General features: G+C 34.8%; 1 protein-coding gene across 33 annotated transcripts in view; it reads left to right on the top strand.

Moving 5' to 3' along the window:
- LOC106877401 (uncharacterized) overlaps nt 1-23,043 on the top strand; it is a 219,860-nt gene that overhangs the window by 111,900 nt on the left and 84,917 nt on the right. For all 33 annotated transcript variants that reach the window (XM_089353728.1, XM_089353725.1, XM_089353730.1 and 30 more), the window contains 9 exons: nt 3,710-3,912; nt 5,881-6,091; nt 7,939-8,193; nt 8,641-8,784; nt 10,778-10,981; nt 12,091-12,330; nt 14,289-14,496; nt 15,355-15,518; nt 21,352-21,516. In XM_089353728.1, coding sequence (XP_089209854.1) covers nt 3,710-3,912; nt 5,881-6,091; nt 7,939-8,193; nt 8,641-8,784; nt 10,778-10,981; nt 12,091-12,330; nt 14,289-14,496; nt 15,355-15,518; nt 21,352-21,516 — 1,794 coding nt within the window. The remainder of the gene's footprint in view (nt 1-3,709; nt 3,913-5,880; nt 6,092-7,938; nt 8,194-8,640; nt 8,785-10,777; nt 10,982-12,090; nt 12,331-14,288; nt 14,497-15,354; nt 15,519-21,351; nt 21,517-23,043) is intronic.

Genomic DNA, 23,043 nt, shown 5'->3' with positions numbered 1-23,043 from the left:
CACTTGTCAAGATGTGATTGAGAATGGATACAGAGCCAAAAGTGAGAATAAGGTGAGAACCAGTGTACCCACCATTCCTACTATCATACCTTAAAACTTTATGAACTGAGATCCCAATTGACAGGTCACTCATGTTAAATAATGTGTTCACACTTATGGTACACATATTACTAACTCCTGGTGTGTCTAGCTACTGGAATTGTACAACTTACAAACGGATTGGCCGTTTGCTTCTCGAGGATCGTGATAATTGTAGACACTTCTGATAAGAAAACAATAAGCTTCGAAAATCGATTAAGGTTGATCATCACTTTGCTAATCCAAGTGAAGATTTGAGCCTTGAAGATGAAAATCGAACAGGACGTCCAGTTGAGTTTGATGATAAGCTCCCTGCGGCCTAACTTGAAGAAAATCCTGCATTATCAGTTGAAGAATTGGCAATAAAGCATAGTTCAAGCCATACAACAGTTCATATTCCCTAAACTTGGAAAATGGAGGCCTTATGAATTGTCCGAAAGCAACCGCAAATCCCGAGTTGACATCTGCTCTTCTCTCCATTCTCGCGAACTCATTTCACCCTTTTTGGATATACTTGTGACTGGTGACGAAAAATGGATATTCTATCGAAATGTTTAACGTCGTAAACAGTGGCTTGGTAAAAGGGTAAAAGCTCAATCACAACTGAGAAGAGAACTTCATGGCGAAAAGGATCTTCTCTGTATCTGATGGGATTGCAAAGGAGTAATTCACTTTGAATTGTTACCACCTAATGCAACAATCAATGCTCAAGTCTACTGTCAGAGCGTTTGAACCAATGAACTGAACTAAAATGTAAATAATCTGAACATCCTCTGATAACTCACGAATGGTGATTCGATGATTTCCCCTCACAGCTGCACGCACATCTGTGATGTTTTCCTCAGTTCTGCTGGTTGTGTGTCAATATCGTTCGTCAATATCGACAGTTTTTAGGCTACGCTGGAAACGTCTGAACCACTCGTACACTCGTCTCCGTAAACACTCTGCAACCTTAGATAGGCTTCTAAGCAGGTATCGCCAAGCGTTTGGTAAAATTTGATGCAAATTCACTACTTTCACTACTTTCTAACTTTCTCTGTCATGGTCAATGCGATGATCACGCGCTACACACCTTTATTCCAAGCGGAAAAGAGCTGAAACCTCAAAACTTAGTGTGCATGCACAATATATATATATATATATATATATATATAAAATCATAAATATATAGGGATTGACAGTAACCTGCTTCTCCAACATACTGAGAATTCAGAAATAGCAGTCAAAGAACTACTGATTTCAAAACTACAAATTATTACTCCAGATTGATAGCGATATTTTTGATACACACAGAACAAAAAACAATAGAGAAGAGTAAAACACTTGCCTTTTAGTTAATTTAGTACAATTGTTTCACAGTTAAGAGTACATAATACTCTATTCTGATCTTCAGCTAAATATTCTAATAAATTTGTTAATGTCTAAATAACTCACGTCAATTTTGACCATGTGAACATCAATACCACGTGAAGAAGACGTTAAAAACGGAACTATTTCTGATGCACGCTGAATCGAAATTCATTAGGGCAAGAAGTTTTGAATTTACTGGCCGATAAATTTCTTAACGTCTTCTTCACGTGGTATTGATGTTCACATGGTCAAAATTGACGTGAGTTATTTAGACATTAACAAATTTATTAGAATATTTAGCTGAAGATCAGAATAGAGTATTATGTACTCTTAACTGTGAAACAATTGTACTAAATTAACTAAAAGGCAAGTGTTTTACTCTTCTCTATTGTTTTTTGTTCTGTGTGTATCAAAAATATCGCTATCAATCTGGAGTAATAATTTGTAGTTTTGAAATCAGTAGTTCTTTGACTGCTATTTCTGAATTCTCAGTATGTTGGAGAAGCAGGTTACTGTCAATCCCTATATATTTATGATTATAAATTATTTACCGAAAAAGGTTTTTTCATACTGAGCTACCCGGCAGAAATTGTTAATTATTAATTTTATTACTAATTGATGATTCCCTGCCCTGCATATCTATATATATATATATATATATATATATATATATATATATATATATATATATATATATATATATATATATATATATATATATATATATATACATATATATATATATATATATATATATATATATATATATATATATATATATATTTATTTATTTATTTATTTATGGGTTTCAGCCAAGTGGCTGTGGTCATGCTGGAGCACCACCGTGATTTTCTGTCTTTATGCTTTGCTCTCTTCACGTTCCTTGCATGGCTCTTCTCCTGCACCTGATATAGTCCAATCAAGAGTTTTGATGGCACATCTGGTGTATAAGAGAATTTGACATCGCTGCCCTAAACTGTGTCTCATTTCGAGCCATTGGTTCATCTGGTATCGCGGAGAGGAAAGCGTCGAGTTTTGTCTTGAGGACCTCCACATCCGTGTCTTGCAGGTCTCTCAAATGTTTTCGCAGGGCATTAAAGAGCTGAGGTCCTCTGAAACCGAGGCTGCTGCAGTATCTTGTTCTTATGTGAGATGCAGTGGACGGCACCTTTGGCACCATGCAGTGGCGACCCGTGCGGGCATTCCTGTAGTACTTGATGCCAAAGTTTGGCACCAGTCCTTCCAGTATTTTCGATATGTATATTATTACATATCTCTCCCGCCTGCGTTCCAGGGAGTAGAGACCTAGTGCCTATAGTCGGTCCCTGTAGTTCATCTGCTGGACTGTGGCGAGCTTTTTTGTATAGTGCCTCTGAATTGCCTCGAGTTCTGCTGTCCGTTTGACACTGTGTGGTGACCACAACTGAGAGAAATAGTCTAGGCGGCTCAGGACAAATGTCTTCCATAGAGTCAACATGACTTTTTGAGCCCTTTTACGGAATGTCCTCAGTATCCAACCCGCCAGCTGTCTGCACTTTGTTGTCAACTTGACAATGTGCATGTGAAATGATGCATCACTACACATGTTGATGCCCAGTTCTCTCACGGCTTGTGGTTCTGGGATTGCAGTATATATATATATATATATATATATATATATATATATATATATATATATATATAGATATATAGGACAGGGAATCGTTAATTAGTAATAAAATTAATAATTAACAATTTTGCCGGGTAGCTCAGTATGAAAAGACCTTATCGGTAAAACCATTTAGAATCATAAATATATAGGGATTAGCAGTATCCTGCTTCTCCAACATATGTTGGAGAAGCAGGATACTGCTAATCTCTATATATTTATGATTATATATATATATATATATATATATATATATATGTTTAAGTATATGTATGTATGTATGTATGTATGTATGTATGTATGTATTAATATACGCATATATATTACTTTCGAAGGAATACATAGGTATAATACTATAAATATGGATTTTTGCACGATTTATTTCTTATATCAACATCACGTATATTTCAAGAGGGAAGGAACATGACAGAAACATTTTTCACTCAATAAATTTCTGTTTAAAATCTTGAATCTAGCACAAACGAATTAATGCGTAACATGTTCTCTACAATGATTTTATAGATTTTAATCACCCATTCTATGAGAACATAGTTTTTCTTTTCGTTTCCGAAGCAAAATTTTGAATTTAAGAAACAGTAAGATGCAATGTGATATACTTTGATATTTTGCCAGGTAAGAGTGGTGTATGGTTATTTGATTTGAGAGGTAGATATCAAAGAACTTCCAAATTACGTTGCCTCAAATGGTATGCCAAAGATGAAGGTGTCTCAAGATTTAATACCTGTCCATGTTCGTTCTGGCAAGCTTGGGCAGATTTTCGATTTTTCTTTGCATCGCGGAGTGGTTGCTTCTTTTCAATAAGATCTCCATCAGTGGTAAGTTATTCCTTCGAAATTTTTAAACAAAGAAAACAAAACTAAAATATTTTTTACTTTATTGAATTGTTCTATTATAATTGAACTTTCAGTTTACCAAATGCGTATTATTCATATTTATTCGCTAGTTACTAACGATCAGTTGTTTGTTGTGTGTTTGTGTACACACACACACACACACACACACACACACACACACACACACACACACACACACACACACACACACACAACACACACACACACTCACACACACACACACACACACACAAACACAATCTCTTTCTCTATCTCACTCACAGAAACATACATATATATATATATATATATATATATATATATAATATATATATAATATATATATACATACATGCGTCAAATAAGTAAGTGGAGAGGATACGAAATCGACAGACATCAGCTGATAAACGTTCCAGTATGTCTATTTATTCCAATGTATTAGATGAATACATAAACCCGTATTAGTGGTACAGATTATCAGATAGAAAGACTTGGTAAAACAAGAATGTGAAAGCAATTACCAACTCTTTCTATTTGATAATCTCTACCACTAATACATGTGTATGTATTCATCTAATACATTGGAGTAAATAGACATACTGGAATGCTTACCGGCTGATGTCTGTCGATTTTGTATCCTCTCCACTTTCTCATTTACCATGTAATTCAAGGGTAAACCACCTTTTACCCCCGCCCATATATCTCTATTGAGAGATTGTCACGCAATAACTAGCACTTGGGTATGAATATTTGGGTACACTACCAGCAGTATATTAGATAGGTACTATCCCTTAGTTGGTTTCTCAACCTCTAACTTACACGCACACATGCACACACACATATATACATACATACATACATACACACGCACACACACACACACACACACACACACACACACACACACACACACACACACACACACACACACACACACATATATATATATATATATATATATATATATATATATATATATATATATATATATACATATATATATGCATTAGCGAAGCTGTGTAGTAAGAAATTTTTCCAATCATATGGTTCCGGTTTCAGTCCCGCTGCGTGGAACTTAAGGCAAACATCTACAACCACGGACAGGAAATGAAAGGAGCTCGTTGTTTATATGTATATATATATATATATATATAAATATGGATATAAGGTGTGGCTGGGTGGTAGTAAGCATTCTTCCCTATTATATGATTCCGGGTTCAAGTCTACAGCGTGGTACTTTGGTCAAGCGACTTCTACTCGGACCGACCAAAGACTTTTCAGCGTATTTGATTGACGGAAACTGAAAAGAGCCCGTTATATATATATATATATATATATATATATATATATATATATATATATATGATGTACGTATAAATTTAAATGTGTTTCTTTGTTTCTGTGTTCCCTCCCTCCATCATTGGCAACCGATGTTGGAGCGTTTACAACCCGCAAACTTAGTTGTTTCGGCAAAAGAAGCCGATAAACTAAGTACTAGGTTTACAAAGAACTTTTGCGATTTGTTCAACTAAACCCTTGAAGGCGGTGCTCCAACATGTTTGCAGTCAAATAACAACAAATAAAAAGTAAAACGTTAAACGTGCGCGTACGCACACACACACATACGCGCACGCACACACACACATAAACACAATCATATGTATGCTCATCTGTATATATGAACAGATGGATGAATGGATGGATGTTTTCTGTGTATCTTTGTATCATTTATAATTTATTGTAATTTATAATCGAAGTCTTCAAATAAAAACCTGTTAAATGGAGTGAAAGGAAATCTTATTATGTACTAGTTACATTTTATGTAGTGTTATTCCTGCTGTCTATTATTTACACATTGGCAATTATTGTCAATTGTTCATAGAATATGATATGTAAACAAATAGATCTTACTCTCATTTTACAAAAATGGTATTTGCTTTCTCTTCTCAGAAATGTTGTTATTCTTCGTCGAGGGGGTGGCGACGGCGTTGGCTTTCATATGGTGTTCATCAGAGATACAATTACATCTTCAATTATCGACAATGGCTTGAAGACGATGACCAACCGTTTAGAGACTGCTGTGAGCAAAACAATATGTGTAACCTTTACAGGCAGAGAAGACCTAGAAATTATTGTTGGGGTTACAGAAGTCCCTTCAGAGGTGAGACATTCTATATTCTATTGTCCCCCAAAAGAAAATATTATCGACATTCTTCATTTCTACACATCAAAATTAAGATGCTTACAATTAGGTATCTTGGAAATCGGTAGGAATTCATTAGAATCCAGTTTATAAGTTTGTGATATTATTAATATTTCATTAATTAAAGCTCGGGTAAGTAGTGTTGACTAAAATAAGCTTTGTATAAGCTTTGCTGTGTTAAGTACTGATTGTCACAAAAGTTTTAAAATACATATATATAGTCTTTGATAATAATAATAAAATGTTAAAAACAGTTTGCAAGAAAGTATTTAATAAAGTATTCAACAAAATGTATTAGGAGTTCAATAAAAATCATGTTTGTTTGCTAGTCTATATATACACACATTCAACTCCTAATACTTTTTGATGAATACTTTCTCAAATACTTTCTTGTAAATTGTTTTTAACATTTTCTTATTATTATCAAAGTATGTATATATTGTATTTTAAAACATTTGTGACAACCAGTACTTAACACAACAAAGCTTATACAAAGCTTTACATTTTACTACTGGTAATCGTTTTCTAAAAAAGTGAAACCACCGTCAAGACAGTAAACATCTTTTAAATTGCATTTTCAAATTTTCTTTGATATATATATATATATATATATATATATATATATATATATATATAGGCGCAGAAGTGGCTGTGTGGTAAGTAGCTTGCTTACCAACGACATGGTTCTGGGTTCAGTCCCACTGCGTGGTACCTTGGGCAAGTGTCTTCTACTATAGCCTCGGGCCGACCAAAGCCTTGTGAGTGGATCTGGTAGACGGAAACTGAAAGAAGCCCGTCGTATATATGTATATATATATATATATATATATATATATGTATGCGTGTGTATATGTTTGTGTGTCTGTGTTTGTCCCCCAACATCGCTTGACAACCGATGCTGGTGTGTTTACGTCCCCGTAATATAGCGGTTCGGCAAAAAGAGACCGATAGAATAAGTACTAGGCTTTCAAAGAATAAGTCCTGTGGTCGATTTGTTCGACTAAAGGCGGTGCTCCAGCATGGCCACAGTCAAATGACTGGAACAAGTAAAAGAGTAAAAGAGAGTATATATATATATATATAAAAAAAAAACCCACACACACACACATGAACATATAAATAAATAAAAACTAATACAAACGAACACGTATTAACAGAGAATATAGGTGATACAAACACTCCCCATACACACATGCACTTACAAAAGACACAGACACATTGAAGGACACGCATGCGTAGACACATACAATAGGAATACAAAATACAAAATGGCTGATAGTTAGCAAGGTGAGACACACATAAGAAAGAAGAAGGAAACAAAGGACCACTGATGAGGTCACAGAAGTGTGACGAAAGAACTCTGGCCGAAATAAGATTAAGATTAAGATTAATGTAATATAAAGCTGAAAAAAAAAAAAAAAAGAAAATTAACACCAAATATACAGTCCGTGTGTTTTTATTGGCTAAACTGGCAACATGACCATCCCCAAGTACAACAACATATATATATATATATATATATATATATATATATATATATATATATATGTATGTATATATGTATTTCTCTTATCTTCAAATAACATTAATTCCTTAAAAGTCATCTAACTTAGTAATTTAAGCACATTAAGTAATTTCGCCATGCTCGGGTCTATGTTATTTACTCAATATTGCAATATTGTACACCGATATCAATTAAATACTTAGAGTTTTCATTCTCATTAAATATTTTATAAATACAACATATTAACTGAAATAAATTTTCGTAAGTAATTTAATTGTCATTGATTTCAATATATTTACAGCTTGGATGTTTGGAGATCCTCATATTCAAACTCTCGATGGCCTGAAATATTCCTTTAATGGTTTGGGTGAATATAGCTTACTAAGTGTACGTAATAAAACCTCAAACATAAATATGCTAGAAGTTCAAACAAGGACCACTCAGGCGAAAAATGCAAATGGTACTCTGATCAACGCCACAATATTTTCGGCTTTTGCAATGAAAAACTTCATTACCAATACCTCTGCACAGGTTGAACTAGCTTCTGATGAAAAGAGTAAGTTTTGTTACTTTGTCAAACTTAATTTCATTTTACATGTTATAATGATGAAGTGTTGTAGTGAATAAAACCTGACGCTTTTGTTTAATGCTGGAATTTACATTTCATATTGAGTACAATTCTTCAATACCTATTACAGAGCTTAAGGCGGTGATCTGACAGGATCATTAGCACTCCGGGCAAAAAGTTTATCGGCATTTCATTCGTCTTTACGTTCTGAGTTCCAATTCCTTCGAGATCGACTTTGATTTCCATCATTTTGGGGCTGATAAAGTCAGTACCTGTTGGGCACTGGATTCAGTGTAATCGGCTTATCTGCACCTTCGAACTTGCTGGACTTGTGCCAAAATTAAAAACGAATATCTGTTACAGAGTTGTTTCTTTATTTCCAAATTGTCTAAGTGGTATTACTCCAAGTAAATTTTCTTTTGTTTTCTATTTCAGCTTTGGTTATCTACCACAATGGTATTGATAAAACATCTGACTTCCAAAAAGATTCTGACTATAGGCTGATTGACACCGACCTGTTTATTACCAGAAAGAATGACAACAAAACTGACCAGTCGGTGTCTCTAACATTCACATCTGGTAAGCCAATTTACAGTAAATCTTAAATAAAATTGTTTTAGCCTCGATAGACTCTTGTTCGGGATATTGTGATATGATAGAAATATTTTGTATTTTGATGCCTTCAGTGATCTGCTCTATGACGATAGTTACGTGCCGATATAACGTCCATTATTTATCACATATTACTATGCCCTTGCCAGCTAGGCTCATGTGTTACTTGGGAAATGCTAGATCACAAGCACTACAATAGATCTTAAACAAATAAGTTGTACAAGAGCCTATTTCCACGTGGTGAAATCAACACCAAAAACATATATGTAATTTTCACGGGGACAAAACAGATAACTAGAGTTTATTTTCATGAACTTGCTTCACTTAAATCTCCCTATCCGTAGTTAGCAAATGTATTCCTTTCACAAACTTTTCGTTAATCCCTTCATAGTATGGAAATGGGATCTTGGAGCTAAAACTTTTTCCCCTTCGTTATGCTTCCAGTCAAGAGAACTGTCTTAGTGAATGCCTCTTCATGTGCTGTTCTGGCGTTTTGAGGAAAAATTTCGGCAGCAAAACTCATACTGCATTTTGTAATTTGCTGTACTATACCCATGGATGGAGTATGTAGGACACTGGACTGAAATTACTGTAACATGAGCCAAAGAGCGTTTATATAAAAATTTGCCGGTTCAATCGCTTTGATCATCTGTGGAATGAAGACTCTGAGTCTGCTGAGCCACAGTAAAAGATTTTCCGATTCCTAAGAACAGAGCAGCTTGACTACTCGCCACGTTGTGATCACTCCTGCAACTATTATGTCTTCTGAATATGTTTAAACTGAATCCGTTGAATCTGTAGCATTATCAAATTATTCAAATACTAGTGAAGCTGACCCTTTGGAATACATTGAGTTTGAAGAATGTTCAGGAACATCCATATATGCAGCAACATTCTTCCTAATAAATCGTCGAATAATATAATATATCTATCTTCAAAAGAAAAAATGGCAAAAATTATTCGAACACAGATCCTAGCTAGATTAAGAAACCTAACAGTGTTATTCTGTATCATAGAATAAATTGAGTAATATTGCAGTGAAGCTAAGCCCATGATTCAGATACAACATGAAGATATTGCAAAATATTTTGATCACGTAATAAAAATATTTGATTTTTTTTTTTTAATTAACACATGCCTATAACACCCGCAACTTCTAGCAATAGGTTATAACAGAAGTCATTTTATTATCTCCTTCAGCCGAATATGCTGATGACGTTGACAATATTGTCACGTATAACTACATTTAGGGTACAAAATCACTCAAAATATATAACGGCGCAGAAAACGTGAATAAAATTTGAAGTGCATTTCTAACTCAAGTATTAGATGTCGATACCTAGTTGTATGTATAGCAAATATTCAAACAGAAATCTTGTTCGAAATTTCCATTTTTTTGCAATGGGGACCATCAGCCATACTCGGGCTTTCTCTTCTGGTACACTGCAAACTCTAAGAAAGAAATATAGGACGAATAAAAAGGTAAAAGCTGAAGCTTAGCATGAAGTAATATTTCTAACCACGTATTGAATGTCGACACGTGGTTCATTGCACAACGCTACAACTTTCAAAATAAAACATGAATACAGAATTAATGGGATATAGAGGGTCACACTAAGATAAAAGATAAGGGAAGAAGGGCCAAAGTTACTGGAAAAGTCTAGTTTTGCCCTGGACGGATACAACGAGTACTTTTAGCTGGCTATAATAATTAAAACTGTGTTATTACGTCTATCTTCTAATTAGTTTTGAATGCAATCTAAGAAAACGATATAACAGTCATCAAACAAAAACAGAAAACTAATCAAATGTTTGAAAAATATTCTAAAACAATCGGTTAGAAAGAAAATCAGTTCTTTCAAAATTTACTTGGCATGGCTATGATACTTTCCGCTGTTAATTCTTTTCAGCATCATATTTCGAAGGTCCAAAAAGGTTATAATTATTCTTATCTTTCTAGGTGTTGATGTATCAGTGACGGTTGGTATTCGCATGCTTGCAGTAACCGTGAGTTTACCAGAAGGCTTTAAAAACACTACAGTAACCAGCGGTCTGATGGGAGTGTATAATGATAACAAGACGGATGATCTCACAACACCAAATGGGACTGTTTTGCCTGAAAATTCTAGTGAAAGGGATATTTTTTATAACTTTGGTCAACATTGTAAGTAAAATAATTGTATTATATTTTTCACTATGTTTGCCACTAGGCAACTGATTAACTGTAGAGCCAGATGTTAGAAAAAAAATTAACTATAGAGTCAGATGTTACTGTATTGTCACAGTTATTTTGTTATGCTTTTTGGCATTGCACATATTGCATTGAAAATTGGTCAGTCAGTCAAAGGTACAAGTGCAATAGTTGAAGCCCTGAATTATCAGATAAGATTGATCACATCCACGAAGGCTACAGTCACATAGGAAACTAAATGCTTGGAATATTGAGAGAAATAAATGTTTGTCATTTCATTCAAACTCTGCTCGAGTACAAAACCATAAATACGATACGGTAATATATATATATGTCTGTATATGTATATAAGACTAAAGTACTGTGTATATGTCTGTAAATGTATAGAATACTAAAGTACTGGGTCAAGGTGACAAGCCACTCCAACACTATCACCATCAACAACTACAAGGTAGAGGTAGAGCATGAATTCACTTACCTCGGCTTTACTATCGCTGAGCCTAAGATCAACAAGCGAATTGAACAAGCATCTTCCATATTTGCCAGGCTCGCAAAGAGAGTCAGGGAAAGCAGAAAAGTGGCGGTAAACACCAAAATTCCTGTCTATAAGAGGTGCCTCCTTAGTACGCTAATTTATGACTGTGAGACTTGGAGCCTCTACAGCACGCAAGAGAGGCGTCTCAACGTCTTCCACTTTGTAATTTGCGGCACATCTCGGATACCAAGTGGATTACCAACACCGAAATCCCCAACCACGCCAAGATACCAGCATATTACGACACTACTTTTGGTCCTTACCCGTGTACCAGTTATGCACTGGGTTCGATGTAATCGACTTAATCCCTTTATCTGTCCTTGTTTGTCCCCCCCTAATGTGCTAGTAATGTATTATGACACGTTCTCGGTGCTCAATAATTCATTTGGCTATAGGCTATGTAGTTTCACTGTATCTTTGTAGTTTATAAAACAAAGTCATAGTCTTTATCCTGAACTATTGCTGTAATGTATTTTGTATTATTTCACCTCTTTATTTGTTTTGCATTTTAAACTAATACCAACATTGTTTTGTCTTTTCTTCTCAGGGGCTATAAATACTTCTCTGTTTAAATATCAGAAGGGTTTTTCAAGTGCTGACTTTACCGACACTTCTTTTGTCCCCCTTTTTATTGATAAAAACTCGGAGATTTACAAGAAAGCTTTACAGATATGTAAAGCAGACGATAACGCTTGCATTTATGACTACATCGCAACTGGTGATGAAAGTATTGCTAAAGCAACTGAATCCCTTGATACGGAAGCTGAAGCTGACTTCCAAGCTGCAAGTAAGTAATATCATTTTATTTTCAATTTCTGGTTTTGGCCGATCAATTTCATGAGATCCAACCTAATAGCCGAAGTTGGGTGAGTGCGTGTGTGTGGGTTTTGAATTATTTCTAACACTATCAAAGTAGCATAGACAAGACAACTCTTCCGTTCTTGTTTTAGTTCATATTCACCGTTATGCTGTGGCATATTGAGGTCTGTTTTTATGAAGATGATGATAATCATGATGTTGCTGTTGCTGCTGCTGCTGATAATAATAATAATAATAATAATAATAATAATAATAATAATAATAATAATAATAATAATAATAATAATAGTCAAAGATCATGAAGAAAAAAAATGCTTTCTAATTGATGTATCAATACCAGCAGATGACAACGTTTCTCTAAAAGAAATGGAAAAACTTTCAAAATACAAAGACCTGGAAATAGAGATAACTCGAATGTGGAATCTAAAAACAGAAACAATTCCTATCATAGTAGGTGCCTTAGGTATAATAAAAAGATATTCAGACAAATACATAACAAAAATACCAGGACTTACAAATATATATAACATACAGAAAATTGCACTACTGGGTACTGCACACATTCTACGCAAAACACTTTCAATACAGTAAACATAAGAGCACCACAGCAAACCACAGCACATACCCAAGGCGCACAGAGCTGCGCTCGGTAGTGAAGTGAAAGCACGTTATAAAAATAAAACTACTGAACAATAATAATAATAATAGTTTCAAATTTTAGCAGAAAGTAGGCGATCTGGGAGAAGGGAATAAGTCGATTCCATTGACTCGAGTACTTTAGTGGTGCCTTATTTTGGTGACCCCGAAAGAATGAAGACAAAATTCCAATTGAAAGTATTTGAACGCAGAACGTAATTTGGCCCTTAAACATTCAGTCTGATGCACTTACGATTCTGCCAGCTCATCAGTTCCATAAAATAATACGATATGAAGTAAGAGCGGTACAACTTGTAGGCATACTTATTATATTCAGAGCATTGTAGGTCTCCTAGCAATGAAATGAAACGACTACGCATATATATTCTGTGATTATCAAAGATCAGGCCATAAATAACTTACAGCAGCCACACTACACGGCTGACCCTCGGTAATAAGTCATGCGCACATGCACTCATTATTTCTATCTTTTCTATCTTCTATAGAATAACGTTTGAAATAAGATTTCAGTGCAGTTCTAGAAGCACACGTACTAAGCAAATGAACACCGCCGAACAGGCATCAGTCACTACGGCGACTGATGAAACCAGAGGTTGATACTACACCGAGTGCATTGTACAAGGTGTAGTTCATGAACCAAATTAGGTGTTGTCTGGATTATACTATTTCATAGTGGCTGTGTGGTAAGTAGCTTGCTTACCAACCACATGGCTACGGGTTCAGTCCGACTGCATGACAGCATGGGCAAGTACTTTTTACTACAGCTTCGGGTCGACTAAAGCCTTGTGAATGTATTTGGTAGACGGAAACTGAAAGAAGCCCTGTGTGTGTGTGTGTGTGTGTGTGTGGGTCCCCAACTTCACTTGACAATCGATAGTGGTGCATTTACGTACCCGTAACTTAGCGGTTCGGCATAAAGGACCGATAGTACTTGGTTTACAAAGAATAAGTCCTGTGGTCGATTTGCTCGACTAAAGACTGAGATCTAGCTTGGCTGCAGTCAAATTACTGGAACAAGTAAAAGAATAAAAGGAAAGAATATTTTAACCTTCTCTGTTCCACTGATACCTTTAGTAAGGTAACCAATATTATTTGTATGTCGACTGATAATTTCATTAATTTCCCCATAAATTTCTGTAAGGTAGTATATAGACGGAAGATAAAATTTCAAATAAGTTTCACCGACCGACAACTATTAATTTCTTCGGTTTTTAACTTATTTTTATGATACTTAACAAAATTATTGATGACAATTCTGCTTTATCACAGGAAACACAGCCCCTGAAATTTCCGGTGAAGAAACTGTTAATATAATTATAAATCAAACAGCCACTGCCATTCTCAGTGTCACAGATGCTGAAAATGATACTATCACAGTCATAAAGCAACAAGGTGGCGAGTATTTTAATGTCAGTAAAAACGGATCCAATATTACATTATCAATATATTTGATGCATTCAAATGCAGTTAATATCAGGTGAGTTAAAGATGAATTTTTAACCATGTTATTTCATTGTATCATTGACGCACATTGATGAAATTTTGCAGAGCTCTTAAATTCACAGAATACTGTTGTTCTCATACAATTAAAATTCAGTGCTGCAGTTCGATTTGAAGTAACAAAAGACTTCATATCAAATTGACTTGAGATTTGAAACTCCTGGAAAATATAACCTTAAAACGTTTCATTGTGTATATTTGGTAGAGCAATTTACATTTTGCATGGAATAAGGTTCCTCATCGAAAACCCAGCCCTATTTTTATAGTTAAACCATAAAGGTTTAAGTAATGCTAAAATAGAACCGCTTAATATAGTTTAAACAATAATCAAATACAATGAGTTTAGTTTAACCATAGTTAAACAATTGCTATAATCAAATTACTTAATTTTATGCAGTGATGAAATCATATCGTTTGATTAACCGGTAATAAAATCAAATGAATTGAATTTAATAGATACTAAAATTAAATAAGTGATAAAAAATTAAATAACTTAATGTTTAATCAGTAGTAAGATTAATTATTTAAAAATTAAACGAATGATGGATTTGTTCGAAGTTTAATCGGCGATAAATTTTAAATGCACCAGAAAAACTTACATCCATGTGCACGTACATATATACATACATGCATACATACATACTTCATACATACATTACATAAATATTCCGGAATAATCATTATCATAATCCCCCTCCCCCCTCTTAATCATCATCATCATCATCATCATCATCAAGTTTACACGACAAACGTTGAAATAGCATAACGGAAAACTTAAAAATATGTTGTATGTTTAATTAATGCATATACTGATATTGTTATACTTCTTTTTCAGCATTATTGCTCAAGATGGCAAAAATGCTTTCTCTGCCGAATTCATTATGAATATTGTGCTATGCAGTGGATGTTCTGGTCACGGAAGCTGCGCAAAAGATAACCCAAAAATCAGAACAGAAAACTTTATGCTGCAGTCATGTGACTGCAAAAAAGAATATGCTGGTGAGAATTATAAATCATGTGCACAAACTCATATGAATATTTTATTTATAATAATATAATGTATATTGTGAAAAAACAGTTGCTGACTAAATGTATGTGCTTAGCCAAACCCAATCTATATGAGAATTTAGACAAATGAAATGTAGTGGCAATTTAAAGGAGTAAAGATTTTGACCATGTGAACCTCCGATGTACATTGCTCATGTCTCAACAAAATACACATCTCTCTTCTCATGGACAAGTAGTTTTCTATGGCAAGAAACTTTTGCAGTGTATGCTGCACTGCAGTCTCCTATTCCGATGCAGAAATGCAGAATGAAATAACTTGAATGAGTGGCTCAACTTCACTATATTATATACGTATCTTCTTCTTCTTCTTCTTCTTCTTCTTCTTCTTCTTCTTCTTCTTCTTCTTCTTCTTCTTCTTCTTCTTCTTCTTCTTCTTCTTCTTCTTCTTATTATTATTATTATTATTATTATTATTATTATTATTCATATACACGCTACAGATGAGACTACTGGAAAAGAAAAAATCCTAGCTTCGAGCTACAACAAGTAAACTTAGATGCTAAGGACCCTCCTAAATATCCTATCTGTCCCTAATAACACTGTTTTCTGCAGCTGTACTAAACTGGGTTTTATGCGTATTTCCTCAATCTATCTGTTCAAATCTTTTACGACAGTTCCTAATGCACCTATAACTACTGGGATGCAGTTTACCCGCACTTTCCATAATCTCTGTAATTCAAAAGCTAGCTCCTCGTACTTTGTTATTTCTTTTATACGTTTCATATTATTTTTTTCATCACTTGCGATTGTAAAGTTCATTATCTGGCACTTTCTGTTCTCGTTATCTAAATCAGGTCTTCTAGCTTCTATTACTATGTCAGTCTAAATGTTTAAGTCCCACAACATATTTTATTTCTTACATTCTAGTAATTTACTAGATTTATGTTCATACCATTTATAAGTATGTTCAAATCCTAGCTTTCTACAAAGCTTCTAGTGGATTGCTTTCCCTAGATTATTATGTCTTTTCTTGTCTTCTTTGTGTGCCAGCATGCTACATTCACTTACTATATGAGTAACAGTTTCCGCTTTTGATTTGCATAATCTACATTGGAAGTCTACTTGGTTTTTGTCTATTTTGGCTTTTATCCAATTAGTCCTCAATACTTGATGTTGTGCAGCTTCTAACAATCTTTCTGTCTCCCTCTTCAGCTTTCTTTTCTGCAACCATATCCATGTCTCACTACTACTATTTGCTGCAACTATCTTTGGGAATCTACTATGTAACACCTTCTCCTGCTAGTCAGATAATTTCTGTTCTTTTTTCTAGTTTTTGAAGTTCGTTTGGTATTTTAGTTTCCCTATGTCTTGCTGTGGCTCTAGCAGCCTTTAATAAACTTTGTTCACTATATCTACTCTAGCTAAGTACACACAGTCTTCCACTGATATTAACCCGCTTCCACCTTCCTATCTAGGTAGGTTTAAACTTTCTAATCCTGCCCTTTGGTGCATTGCTCCATTCATAGTGAATTCCTTCCTATTTCTTTTGTCCAGCTGCGCTAATTCTGTTTATGTCCAATCTACAAAAACTGTTGCGTATCTAAGTAATGATACTGTTCAAGGACTTACAGCATTCACTAGATTCGGACCACATCGCTTTGACTTCATTAGGTTCCTCACCCTTCTGGTGTACTCCTTTTCAATTTTCGCTTTCATTTTTGTAGTTAGTACTTTGTCAGATACCTCTCTCCTTCTTTCAATGATTTTAATGTCTGGCCCTGTGGTAATTCACTGCCTTCGCTGTTGACTACCTGTTCTCTTCTCATGACTAATATTGCAGACTTATCTATGCCAAATTCCACGCCTATATCTTTGCTTAAGAGTCCTACAATCTGTTTTAAGGAATCTATCTCTATTTCATTCTTAGTAAAAAGCTTCAAATCATCCATGTAGAACAAGTGGTTAATTTTTCTATTATTATTTCTGAACTGATACCTTGTCTCCTTTTCCACAATTGCTCTGTTCTTTTTTTTTATCTTTTCCCGTCAGATACCTAATCTTCTGGTGACTACTATCCCCACTGCGTAGATCAATAAGTTAGTGTCTTTTATATTTTCAGTCCTCTTGTGTCTTTTATATTTTCAGTCTTCTTTCCAGTCTCTTCTACCTTCAATTATATCATCGACTTTCTTCTAATGGCATTAGTTTGATCAACTATACACTGCTCAGTCACTTTAAAATACCTTTCTGTACCCAAAATGATAATATCTGTTTTCTGTAATCCCTTTCTTAGGTTCACTTCCTAAGTAGAACTGTATCATTATCCTGTTTTCTACGCTAGTCCACTTCCTCCTCTTTGCTCTATTATCTGCTGATGCTCTATTAGGATGACATCTGTGGTCAGTCTGATTCTTTACTGTTCCATTGCCGAGAGAGTGGCCTTCCCTTAAAGGTCCAGATTCATTTTCGCTGTTACAACCAGAGTTTTTCCGAAACTCTTGTCGCTCATACACTGAGGTAAGGTAAAGTTCGTCAACATCGTCATCATCATTATTGTTTCTCGACATCTGAACATTTCTAATAACATTTTATTGCATCATCTGTTACACCCTTGTGTTGCGTGATGCGTTAAGCATTTTTTGGGAGGGGGGGATATTGTATCAGTACGTTTTGTTATAGGGTCTTGTTAGAGGTATGTATTGTTATTATTTTTATTATTATTATTATTATTGTTGTTGTTGTTGTTGTTGTTGTTGTTGTTGTTGTTGTTGTTGTTGTTGTTGTTGTTGTTGGTGGTGGTGGTGGTGTTGTTATATGTTTGATTTTACTTTGTATTTGTACGAGTTGACTCCAGGTCTCCCCCAGAGACCTCAATAGACAACAACTTAGAAGCTCGCGTTCATGTTATGCCTAGGGTGCCATATCTTTGGTTGTCAACATAGTATTGTTTTAGAGAATGTTTAGGAAAATATAAGTAAATTGTAAGTTTGTTTTAAAATTCGAGATTACATAGACAGTATTTTACGCAAGATATGGGCAGTCCTCATGAACACTATCTTTTGAATTTCTGCCATTTGGGGGTTTCCTGATATCTGAGCTAGGTAGCAATCAGCCTTTTTGCTATAATTCCTAGGGCACCTATGACAACAGGTATGGTTTTAGTCTTGAGGTTCCACATTTTGCCAATTTCTATTTCAAGATCTTTATACTTGCTCAGTTTTTGGTAGGTCTTGGAACAGTAATATCAATGAAGAGGCATGATTTTTGCCTGAACTTTTTCAATATAATGTCTGGCCTAAGGCGGCGAGCTGGCAGAATCGTTAAGCACGCCGGGCGAAATGCTTAGCGGTATTTCGTCTGCCGTTACGTTCTGAGTTCAAATTCCGCCGAGGTCGACTTTGCCTTTCATCCTTTCGGGGTCGATAAATTAAGTACCAGTTACGCACTGGGGTCGATGTAATCGACTTAATCCGTTCGTCTGTTCTTGTTTGTTCCCTCTATGTTTAGCCCCTTGTAGGCAATAACGAAATAGGTATTTTGTCTGCTGTTACGTTCTGAGTTCAAATTCCACCGAGGTCGACTTTGCCTTTCATCATTTCAGGGTCGATAAATTAAGTACTAGTTGCGTACTAGGTGCGATTTAATTTCTAGCCTTGTGCCTAGAGTAGAAAAGAACACAATGTCTGGCCTATTCGCGTCTATCTTTCTGTCAGTTTGAACGGTGGAGTTCCAGAGGAATGAGATGTGTTCATTTTCAAGCACTGTAGGTGGCTTGTGTTCCCACCAGCTTTTATCATGGGGCAGGTTCAGATTTTTGCAAATTACTCAGTGCTGCTCTATCATTCCTGTTGAGATACTCTGTAGGCGCAAGAAGACTGCACATGGAGACATGTCAAATGGTTTCATTTTGTTGTTTACATTCACGACATGTTGGGCTATGCCGTTCTTTGATATTTTGGCTTGGTAGGTCCTTGTAGGTAGGCATTGATCTTGGGCTGCTATGATAACCCTTCTGTTTCTGATTTTAAACCAGAAGATACTAACCATTGAAGAGTAAGTGCTTTATTATTATTATAATTATTATTATTATTATTATTATTATTATTATTATTATTATTATTATTATTATTATTATTATCATTAGTAGTAGTAGTAGTAGTATTTCATGTCTGACTTTTGCTTTGCATTTGTACAAGCTGGCTCCAAGTCTCAGCCAGAGAACTCAAGAGACAAGTTAGAAGTTCATGTTCGTGTTATGCCTAGAGTGCCATGTATTTGGTTTTGTACATAGTGTTGTTCCAGAGAATGTTTAAGAAACAATAAGAACATTATGTGGGAATTTTTTAGATTGCATGGACATTATTTTACGTAGGATATGGGAAGTTCCCATGAACACTGTCTTTACAATTTCTGCCATTTTGGGAGTTTCCTGGTATCTGAGCTAGGTAGCAATCAGTCCCTTTTGCTATCATTTCTAGGACACCTATGACAATAGGTATTGTTTTAGTCTTGAGGTTCCACATTTTGCTAATTTTTATTTCAAGGTCTTTATACTTGCTCAGTTTTTGGTAGGTCTTGACAGATGCGTTTATATCGATTGGGACAGTCATATCAATGAGGAGGCATGATTTTTGTCTGAAATCTTTCAATATAATGTCTGGAAATTATAAGGGATGTCCTCATTCCACGGATTGCGTTAATCCCATATGACCACCCCTTTGAATTTAAACGGTTCCAGTTCGCAGTGAAACTAAGTTTCGCTATGTCAATAAAGAAGTCTGAAGGACAGTCTCTCAATGTTGTTGGACTTCACCTTGCTTCTCTCATGGGCAATTATATGTTGGATGTTCGCAGGTTGGAACTCCCCAAAATCTTTTCATTTATACACCAATTAAAGGACACGCTCAAAACATCATATATTTAGAAGCTCTACATAATTAAACTGTGACTAATTTCCGGATTTATTTCCACACATTTGTTTATACTCACGTCATCTGATAGAATTTTTGTTAAATGTACTTATTAGCAGGAGGGGAGCGCCCGCAGGCCGGCTCTTCTTCAATTTATGCAGTTTCAGATATGTGTTTCAAATAAATACTGACAATTGAAGGTGATTGCAAAATCAAAGAATTACCTGTTTTTTTTTTTAACAATTTTAACTGTGAGAATTCGGATAAAACATGTTATTGACTTTTTTGTACCTCAGCTAATTACTGTTGAGAACTGCATCATCCATGTTTCAGTTTACTTAGAGATTTAAAAGACATACTTAAATTTCATCATTTTCAATAACCTAGGACACGCCGGGTTATTAAAGTATGAAGTTGGTATCTCAGTTACTAGGAGGTAAGACCTGCGTAGTCTATGTGTCATGTTAGAGATCTAAAAGGCATTTCTAAATTTCCTTATTTTCTTTAACCCAGGAAACGTCGAGTATTTCTGCTAGTAATAATAGAATAGTATAATCTTCATGAAGCATGTCTGGTATATATATGTATAAATGTTTTCAAATATTTTTTGAAGCTAAAAGAAGTTATAAACAGTTAAACTGTCATCGATGATTAGTATTCGTATCTTGTATTTCACTATTCAAGAGGTGACAGCGATCAATACCTTTCCTACGTAGATTTTTCTGAAGAAGAGGTCCTAACTTTGGAATAGTTTAAATACCAAATAGTAGAATTAATACCGACCTAAACTTTTAATGCTTTGTAACTTGCATTGTTTTAGTTTTAATAAATATGATAATATACGTTATTTCATTATTATTATAAATTCTCTAAAAATTGTCTTTCTAATAATAATGTTACGTTTTAATCAACAGGTGATAACTGTGAAAAAGACTTTGATGGATGCAGCGGTAATCCTTGCCCTGGAATAGGAAAATGTACAGACTTACATCCAGACGAACACAGAGCCCAAAATACATCTTTCCGGTGTAATTGTCCACAGGGTTACGTTTTGAACAATGCAACACTCCGTTGTCTAGGTAACATATATCTACTCACAGTATTCTGAAACTAACACCAAACAATATTCAACTCACATCATCTCAATGTATTTTTATTTATTGCAAAGAAGAGTGTCTTTCGAATTCAAAAAAAATAGTATTTACAAGTGCTTAAACATTAATTAATTAAGCATAAACTGTAATTAATAATTAATAGACAAAATTTATAACTGACAAATCTCTCGTACTAACTCAGTTAAGATACCGATACATTTAAAATGCAGTAAAGTAGAAATATGGATACAATAGAAAAAATAATTTTTAACATTAGGTTTTCTCTTACATTTATAAGTTTAAATAGCATTAAGCTCATTTTTTATTTTCAACGTTAGTGAGTCAGTCAAATAGTTGCCAATCATGCATGGGTCGAAATTGTTATCCAGTGACTCTATCTAATAATACTATCGAATATAACGAGCTAGGATGGGATTGTGTTACATAATAAACTTCAAAAGTATGTAATCCCGATTCAATCCAGCTATGCTGTACTGAGGACAAGCATCACCTACAACAGCCTCCGATGAGAAAAAGCTGAGTGATTGACACTCAAAAGAAAATATATATTGTGTTGAAACCCGTGAGAACAAAGCTTTCTGTTTCTGTGTAATGATATTCATCCATTGAACACAAACATAATCTCTGTATTAGCAGCCTGCCTTTAACGGTACTCTATTGACAGCGTTTGAACCATGTCTCCGGCGTGACAATAACTCTTTTTCTTCTTCACTTTGCATCTGTTTTCGGAGGCCATGAAAAGAGTTATACATATTGTCTTTCTCACCTGACAGATTTAAAATGATAAAATAAAACTAATAAAGATTCACTGACCCATGTTACTTATACTTCAGTCCAATATCTTACAAGTATTTCAGCTAGATCTCCAAGCAAAAGGTAGTTTCTTCCTTTCTTCCTGATTTCATGAATAGATAACGGATGTAGGTGTTACCATCTTTGCTCCACCTACGCGATCGAAAAATACGCATATTTACTTACAACCATATTCATCATTAGTGTTTATGCACGTGCGCACGCATGCACGCACGCACACACGCACGCACGCACGCACGTACGTACGCACGCATGCACGCACGCACACTCACACATACACAAACATACACTTTGTATATGACAGATTCTCCCCGTGTACTTATAAAAGTTTCTATACTATTTGTTGCTGGTTACCGTATATCATTCCCTACTTGCCGAGATAACAGTATGGGATTGTTGTTTATGCGGTACGTCATGCAACGTAGGATAAATATATTAATAACGAGAAATACATCACGAATGGAGATGTTTATACATATGATTCAGCAGGACATGCATATTTATGGGACCACTTCACTATATCCATAAGGTATTATTAAATATTATTTATAATATCTATGGTCCGAATGGAAGCCCATTAATTCGACATGCTTCATTCGTCAGACAATTTTTGCATTAATTTTCATCGGATCTTCCTTTTGTTTAGACTTCAGTATATTAATCTTTCTACACCAATCA

This window comes from Octopus bimaculoides, chromosome 6 (genome assembly GCF_046866305.1).
Source record: "Octopus bimaculoides isolate indiv1 chromosome 6, ASM4686630v1, whole genome shotgun sequence".
Lineage (NCBI taxonomy): Eukaryota > Metazoa > Mollusca > Cephalopoda > Octopoda > Octopodidae > Octopus > Octopus bimaculoides.
This window is presented reverse-complemented; position numbering and strand designations above follow the sequence as displayed.